The sequence below is a fragment of the Perognathus longimembris genome, chromosome 3, assembly GCF_023159225.1.
Source record: "Perognathus longimembris pacificus isolate PPM17 chromosome 3, ASM2315922v1, whole genome shotgun sequence".
Taxonomy (NCBI): domain Eukaryota; kingdom Metazoa; phylum Chordata; class Mammalia; order Rodentia; family Heteromyidae; genus Perognathus; species Perognathus longimembris.
The window spans coordinates 87,344,438-87,351,779 of record NC_063163.1 but is presented as its reverse complement, the minus strand read 5'-3'; the positions used below and the strand labels follow the sequence as shown (position 1 = coordinate 87,351,779).

The 7,342-nt window shown below is 63.9% G+C and overlaps 1 protein-coding gene across 2 annotated transcripts in view; it reads right to left on the bottom strand.

The window, feature by feature from the left end:
- The window catches only part of Hip1r (huntingtin interacting protein 1 related), a 31,789-nt gene that overhangs the window by 6,965 nt on the left and 17,482 nt on the right, over positions 1-7,342 (bottom strand). Inside the window, exons 8-32 of one of the 2 annotated variants that reach the window (XR_007210475.1) lie at positions 7,151-7,291; positions 6,500-6,557; positions 6,344-6,419; positions 6,082-6,222; positions 5,918-5,979; positions 5,703-5,775; positions 5,447-5,630; positions 5,273-5,361; positions 5,067-5,183; positions 4,858-4,959; positions 4,557-4,751; positions 4,124-4,271; positions 3,937-4,023; positions 3,754-3,861; positions 3,519-3,655; positions 3,243-3,353; positions 3,020-3,078; positions 2,856-2,886; positions 2,644-2,706; positions 2,360-2,460; positions 2,158-2,263; positions 1,920-2,043; positions 1,735-1,796; positions 1,460-1,654; positions 679-1,382 (exon numbers count right to left, since the gene is read on the bottom strand). Coding sequence is in view for 1 of the 2 variants with exons in the window: in XM_048343041.1 (XP_048198998.1) it covers positions 1,338-1,382; positions 1,460-1,654; positions 1,735-1,796; positions 1,920-2,043; positions 2,158-2,263; positions 2,360-2,460; positions 2,644-2,706; positions 2,856-2,886; positions 3,020-3,078; positions 3,243-3,353; positions 3,519-3,655; positions 3,754-3,861; positions 3,937-4,023; positions 4,124-4,271; positions 4,557-4,751; positions 4,858-4,959; positions 5,067-5,183; positions 5,273-5,361; positions 5,447-5,630; positions 5,703-5,775; positions 5,918-5,979; positions 6,082-6,222; positions 6,344-6,419; positions 6,500-6,557; positions 7,151-7,291 (2,615 nt within the window). In the remaining variant the exon portion in view is untranslated. Of the gene's footprint in view, positions 1-577; positions 1,383-1,459; positions 1,655-1,734; positions 1,797-1,919; positions 2,044-2,157; positions 2,264-2,359; positions 2,461-2,643; positions 2,707-2,855; positions 2,887-3,019; positions 3,079-3,242; positions 3,354-3,518; positions 3,656-3,753; positions 3,862-3,936; positions 4,024-4,123; positions 4,272-4,556; positions 4,752-4,857; positions 4,960-5,066; positions 5,184-5,272; positions 5,362-5,446; positions 5,631-5,702; positions 5,776-5,917; positions 5,980-6,081; positions 6,223-6,343; positions 6,420-6,499; positions 6,558-7,150; positions 7,292-7,342 lie in introns of those variants that run through there. The other variant, XM_048343041.1, reaches the window with a different exon arrangement.

Here is a 7,342-nt window from a genome sequence, read left to right as displayed (position 1 = left end):
ACAAAAAACAAAATCTGAAGATGTCTTATAAACCAGCTGTAGTCCTGAGGAATGGGCGCAGTGCCTCATGCTTGCAATCCCAGTAACTTTGGAGATGGAGATCAGAGCTAGCTTGCGTGGTGTGTGCCCATCTTCTCAGCTACCTAAGGCACGGGTAGGCAGGACTATGGCCTGAGGCTAACCTGGGCAAAAAACGAAAGACTACCTGAAAAAGGGAAGCAAAAATAGGCAGGGGCATGACTGACACTAGTGGAGCACCTTCCTAGCTCAGCCTCAGCTCAGCTCAAACATCAGGTTTAGACTGGCTCCAAGCTGATGGCAAAGCACAACACAGCCCTGTGCACCCAGCCTCATCTCTGGGCAGCGTCCTGTGCTCATGTCCTGGAAGTGCCAGCGCTGAGGACGGAGCGCCAGCCCCTCCACCGGGTGCTCTGGGTTGCAAGGCCTCGGCAGGTACCCCTCCCCAGTCCAAGGATGAGGTCCTAGAGCAGCACGGACGCGCTCCTCACCTGGCCTGAGGGAAGACGTGCAGCCCTAGAGCAAGGGAGAGCCGGCTGCAGCCCCACAAGGGTCCTGGTTAACAACAGTGCGTTTATTGCCAATGGACTTCAACACAGAATGCCCACACGGGGTGGGGGGCCCACATCGCCTCTCCCTGGGTGTCCCAGCAAAGTATACCCTGACTCCTGGTTTCTTCTGGCAAGCTGCGGGGCTGGGAGGACCAGCTTCAGGAGAGCTGGAACTCACCGGAGGGGGTGCGGCAAGCAGCCCCGGGGCCCTGGCAGCCAGGCCAGGAGAATGCAGAGTAGAATGGGAGGGAGCCACAGAGTGGCTGGAAATGTGGCGCAAAGGCCGTGCCTGAGCCAGGGCCGCCAGCAGGCCCAGTCCCCGGCCACTGCTGCCCCTGTACTCCCTAGCACCAGGCCCACAAGGGGCGATGGCCTCCCCACCCCCGTAAGGCCCAAGGGCACGTTATGGGACCTGCCCCTCGAAGGCCACAGTTGGCCCCTACCCAGTAGTCAGCAGGGACCACTGCTATACACCATGGATGTCTGACTTCTGAGTCCAGAAGAACTGGAGGCCTTTTCCCAGTGTGCTGACCGTGAGCTTGAGAACACTAAGGAACATTCCTAGGCTGCCACGAGGGTGCAGCTCAGGCCTCGGCAGTTCCTTTTGCAGATAAATAGATTCTCACATCCAGACGAGCGCCCATGTGCGCAGGCTCCTTCAGACATAGAAGCCCAGGCACAGGGGCAGGGCCCGAGCCCCTCGGAGGCTTCTCACCAGGCCAGGAGGTGCCCAGGCTCTGCCATCAGCCGCCCTGCTGGATGCCAAGCCTAGTTCACAGGCTGAGCTGGGCAGATGCCATCCTTTTTGTCCAGCTACAGGGGCCAAAGTTAAAGGTTCAGGAGTACGGTCTTGGGACACCAACCCTTCCCATTCCCCCCAGCCCAGGTACCTGGTGGTCCTGTTTGGGGGCCACACTGGGCTTCTGAGCCAGAGGTGGCTTCTTCCGGGGCACAGCACTGGGCCGGCTGGGCTCCTCCTCGCTGGGTACCGCCATTCCTCCGGCCAGCACATAGTGCTGCTTCCGCAGCTCCCCGAGGCGCACACGCTCCGCCTCCAGCGTCTTCTCCAGCTCCAGCACGCGCACCTGCATTCCACACTGCCCGCTCAGCCTGCCAGCCCCCCAGCCCCGCCCCTGGGGCTCAGCCCCTCAGGACTGGCACCTACCTGGGTCTCCATCTCCTGCTTCTTCAGCTTGATGAGGGACATCCCGGAGAAGTCCATGGTGTCTGTGACCAGGAGATGGGATCAGCACCCCACTCCTGCCAGCCCGGGGCAGCGCCACCCAGCGGGCGGCCACCTCGGCCCCCACTCCTGCCAGCCCGGGGCAGCGCCGCCCCGCAGGCACCCACCTCTATCCTCGATCTGTTCTTGGCCTGACTTGGTAGAGGCAACCACGTTGGCGGCTCTCTCGTTGACCATGCGGGAGCACTCTTGCAGGCGGCTCAGGTGGGAGCTGTGCTTGTCTGCCTTTACCTGGGGGTTGGGGACAGGGTGGGCCATGGCTTGGTGGCCCCAGCCAGCAGGAAAGGGCCCCAAAGGGCAGGCCAGCACGGAGCCTGGGGATGGTACAGGTCGGCACAGCCTTACCTTGGAAGCTGCCACCAGCTGGGCTGTGCTGGCTGCGATCTCATGGGAGCACACGATCAGCTCCTCATACTTGCCCGTGTGCAGCACCACCTTGTCAGCTGACTCCCTGAGGGGCAGAAGCAGCCAGTGAGGGCCTCAGGCTCTGCTCAGGCCTGAGGCCAGAGGCAAGCCCTACCCGCCCCCCAGGCGACAGGGGACATACACCAGCTGCGAGGCTCCCCAGCCCACTGCCTTGGAGGCGGAGATGAGGCCTTCAGTCCACCGGGAGTTCTTGGCGTAAAATTCCTGCTGCGTGGCCGCCCCCTAGTGGTGGTGAAAGGCCTGGCAGTCAGGACACTGCCCGTGGAGGGATGGGGCCTAGGCTGCCCCTGCCACTGCGGCCTGGCACACTGGGGACTGGGGGGAGGTGGGAAACGGACTTCACATTTCAGGGTTCCCTTCAGGACTTTTCTCCAGCCCAGGGGCATGGCACCCGGCCTGGCTCACCCGGCCGCTCTCCACGATCTCTTTCTGCAGGCTTGTGGATGTCATCACCAGGAGCCGAATTGCCTGCAGAAACCAGGAGGGAATGAGGGAATGGGGGAATGGGGGAGACAGCACAGAGCTCCACTGGCCCCACCCTACACACTGCAGGTCCCGCCCCGCCCCCACCGCTGGCTCTGCCCCACACCGTGGCCCCCACAGCCACCCAGGCTCACCTTCATCAGGTCTGTGCAGGAGTTGAGGATCCTGGGGAGGCGGGAGAGAAGGAAACGGGCTGGCTGTTGTGCGGTGTGGCCCAGGTAACACCACAGAAGGTGCAGTCACGGCAGGGCCCAGCAGGGTGGGCAGAGGGGATGGCAGAGCTGTGGGCAGGACTCACCTCTCATTCACCTCCAGCTTCACTCCCGAGCTCTCGTGGCGGGCCTGGTTCATCATGTCCTGCACCCAGTGACAGCCATGAGCCAGAGGGAGGCCGGTGGAGGAGGAAATGGGCCCAGAGCTTGCAGCCCTGGGCACCTCCCATCTTCTCAGACCTGACCTCAGAGACCCGCCCCCGCCCCCCAGAATGTACTGTCAACCCCTGGCTCAGAGCCAGCCCCCACCTCAATCCTCCGCACAGCGTCCTCGATGGCCGCGGACGTGGCTGCCATCTCCTTGTCAACCATGGCCCCTAGTTCCTCTTGCCGCACGTCTAGACTCTTGGGCTTCAGGTCCTGGGGAGGACAAGGATCAGACCCGCGGATTGTGTCTCCTCAGAACCCGGGATCAACCCCGCATGGAGGGCTGTGGGACGAGCTCCATGCATGACACCAGCAGCACAACTCAGGAGGGGAAGGGATGCAAGAACTCACCCAGGCTCAGCACCCGCCCAGCCTCACCTGGCCCAGCTGGAGGATGCCCTGCAAGGGGCCTCGCAGCAGGCCGGGCTGTGCCGCCAGCAGCGTGCCCCGGTCCTGCAGCTGTGTGAGGAACGCCAGAGCCTGGGCTCCACACTCCCTGCAGTTGTCCACCAGGCCTATGGTTGGGGAGATGAGAACCCAGGTGGAGCCAGGCAGCAAGGACCCAATGCCAGGCCCCCTCTCCCACCATGGCAAAGACCCCAGACCCGCTTACGGTCGGCAGGGTCGGTGGGGGCGAGGTGAGAGGTGGCACTGCCATTGACAATGGTGTCTGCAGCCAGATGGGAAAAGCGAGTCACGGCTGCCACCAGGGCGGAGGCATCTGTGTGGACAAATGCAACATGAAGTCTGGGTTATGAATAAGGAGATGGGGTAGGTGACCCCTGAGCACGCTTACCTGCCATGGAGGTCAGGTACTGGGCATGGCCCTGCTCCAAAGCACCTACAGCATCCAGAGCTGCCTGGGCCCTGCTCACCAGGTAGTCTGCAAGTGTGGGAGAGAAGGGTGAGGGTGGGAAGGTGGCTGCGCGCCTGACAGGTGGGCGAGCCTGGCGATCCCAGGGGAGGGGTGCCGGAGCGTGTACCGGGGGAGCTGGTACAGCGGAGGTGCAGGGGATCATCCAGCTTGCTCACGGCGTCCTGCAGGATGGCCTGGGCCTCAGTGGCAGCGCCCCGCAGCACCGCGAACTGCTGGTCCAGAAGCTTCTGCTGCAGCCCCTGCTCCTGTGACTCCTAGGGTGGGGGGAGGAACGGGGCGGGGGCCCCACGGGACTGTCAGACCAGGGACCACTGCCCATGCCCCACTCTGGGGGAGCAGGGGCAGTGGGCTGGAGACTGCAGGAGGCCAACCGCCCTTCCTGGCAGGACGGCCGCCGGGCGGAGCACAGCATAGGCTCAGCCTCTAGGCCAGCAGGAAATGCACACCAAACCCACCAGGCTGGCAGAAATAGATGGCTTTGTGATCGCCAGTGCTGGGGAGGACGCAGGGGACTGGGTCTGCATTCTGGTGTGCCGTACCTTCTCTGCCAGCCTTCCCTGCAGCTCGCTCCTCTCCTGCGCGCTGCGCTGCTGCTCGCGGCTCAGCGCCTCCTCCCGCTCGCGCACCAGGCCCCGCGCCGCCAGCAGCTCGGCCTCCTGCTGCCGTACCGCCCCGCTCAGTGTCTCCTTCTCGGCGCTCAGCGCGTCCAGCTGCGAGCTCAGCTGCGACCCACTCTGTGAACACGCCCCACTCTGTGAACACGCGTAGTGAGGCGCCTCCCCCACCCTGCACGCACGCCAGGCCACACCCAGGGCCGGGAGAGGGCGCTGCTCCCCGCACCTGCTCCGTGCGGCTCAGGGCTTCCTGCGCATGCGCCAGCTCGCCAGCCTTGGCCTCCAGCTCCCGCTTGAGCTTCTCCAGCTGGTCGCTCTGCTCCTCCAGCTGGCAGGACAGGGCAGGACGGCAGGTCACGGGGGGGGGGGGGGGGCGGGGGAGGAAGGAGGGGGCCAGCGTGCCGCCGGGCGGCACCTCATGTGCTGGGGCCTTACCTTCATTTCAGACTCGCGTTTCACCTGCTCCATCTGGAAGGCCAGCTGCTCCTTTACCCGCGCCACCTCCTCCTGGCTCTGCTGGGTCACCGTCAGCTGCTTGGCGGTGTCTGCGTTCTGCACGGGCAAGGGTCGGGCTCGGCTCCGTGGCCTTGGCCCGGCCCGAGCCGCCGTTCCCTCCCACAGCCCGAGAGCCGCGCACCCACCTTCCTCAGCAGCTCCGCGTGCGTGTTGATGAGCTCGCTGTGCTTCTCCTTCAGCTTGCTGTAGCGCGCCTCCGTGGCGCTGGCCTTCCCTGCGGTGTGAGAAGGGGCGTGAGCCTGGGCAGGGCGGGCGCGGCCCCTGCCGCCCCGGGCACCGGCACCGCCGCGCGCACGCACGCTCGGCCTCCTCGCGCAGGCCCTGGTTCCTGGCGCCATCCAGCTGCGCGGTCCTCAGCTGGGCCAGCTCGTGGCGGAGCTGCTCGTTGTCCACCAGGGCCTTCTGCTTCTGTTTCCGCTGCTCCTCCAGCTCGGCCTCCAGGGCGTTCACCTGGCCCTTCAGCTGCGCGATGTAGCGCTGGGCCTGCGGGCCGGGGGAGAGAGTTGGGTCCTGCCCGGCCTGCATAGGGCTCCCGCCTCTGCCCCATCCCCTCACCTCCAGCTTGATCTTTTCCAGCTCAGCACGGAGCGCCTCCACCTCCTTCTTCAAGGTCTCAATCTGCACGTCCCTGGGGGCAGAGGGGCAGGGGCTCTAGCACAAGGTGAAGGTGACCCCACAAATAAACCTGCACTCACCTGGGATCTTTACAGACAGAAACATCACCTTCAGGCCACTCTGTGTACCCCATCCTGGTAGATTCCAGGACTCACCTGTCATCCTTCAGGGAGCCATTGGGGGGTCCAAATGTCTGATCAAAGAGGTCAGCCACCACCTGCACAGCAAGAGCACCCTGAGCACCGCCCCTCAGCAGCGCCCCGGTGCCCATCAGCCTCCGGCTTGAGGCTGGGGGGGAGGGAAGGGGCTTGAGGCTCACTGGGGGCTCCCCAGCAGGGGGTGCAGTGCTGATCTCGATGAGGTTCTCAGGCTCTTCATCCTCGGGGGCCTCTTCAGGGATCACCACCACTGGCTTGATGTGCTCAGCAAGGGCTGAGGCCCTCAGGAAGTTGGGGGGGCCCTGCAGGGGTGACATGTGGGTGCTGCTCCACCAGCTGCGAGGAGCCCCCTCCACTGAGCCCACAGCCTATGTGCGGCCCGCCGGGTTCCCAACAGGCCCAGGGAGCGGGGTCTGCACGCACCTCTGGCAGCCGGGGAATCTGGATGAGCCGCTTGAAGTAGAGCATGTCTGAGGCTCGTCGGAAGAAGTTCCGGAGGCTGTGGGTAGAGGGGTGTCACAGGAAGTGTGGGGCACAGGGCCCCTGCCGCGGTGCCCGGGCCACACCCCTCACTCATACCTGTGGAACTGCTCATGGAACCGGTCCCTGTGGCCTTGCAGGGTATCTGCAGGGAGACCTTGGGGGGGGGGGGGGAACATGGTCACTGGGCTCTTTCCAGCCTTCCTCCTTGCTTCCAGGCCCAGCAGAGCCCTGCTGTGAGCTCCAGTGGGGAGCCGAGAGGGGGGTGTCCAGAGCACTGTGAAACTGTGGAACTATTCTACTCTCTCTCTTTTCTGCTATGGAAAAATGAATTTCTAAAAACATGTAATGAAGGGCTGGGAATATGGCCTAGTGGCAGAGTGCTTGCCTTGTATACATGAAGCCCTGGGTTCGATTCCCCAGCACCACATATACAGAAAACGGCCAGAAGTGGCGCTATGGCTCAAGTGGCAGAGTGCTAGCCTTGAGCAAAAAGAAGCCAGGGACAGTGCTCAGGCCCTGAGTCCAAGGCCCAGGACTGGCAAAAAAAAACCCAAAAAACAGGTAATGAGGCTTTTTGCACCCCCTCCCTCCTGCCAGTATGAGATTGAAACCAGGGCCTGGGGCACACTACCCGCGTGCTCTACCACTTGAGCCACTGTTCCTTCTACACGAGCCGTGTGGGTTTCCCACACAGACCGGGCCGGTGCGCAGGCTGCCCTGACCCAGCGCAGGCCGGGCGGGACTCACACGAGTGCAGCTTGAACATGAGCTTGACGGTGTAGTGGTAGAGGTGGCTGCAGTCCTGGATGACCTGGATGAGCGGGGCCAGGCGGCACTGGCCTGAGGACATCTGGGACACCGCGATGGCTGTGTTGAGCTGCCGGAACACTGCAGGACAGAGGTGGGCGGAGCAGCATGAGAGGCAGCGCCTCTAAGAGC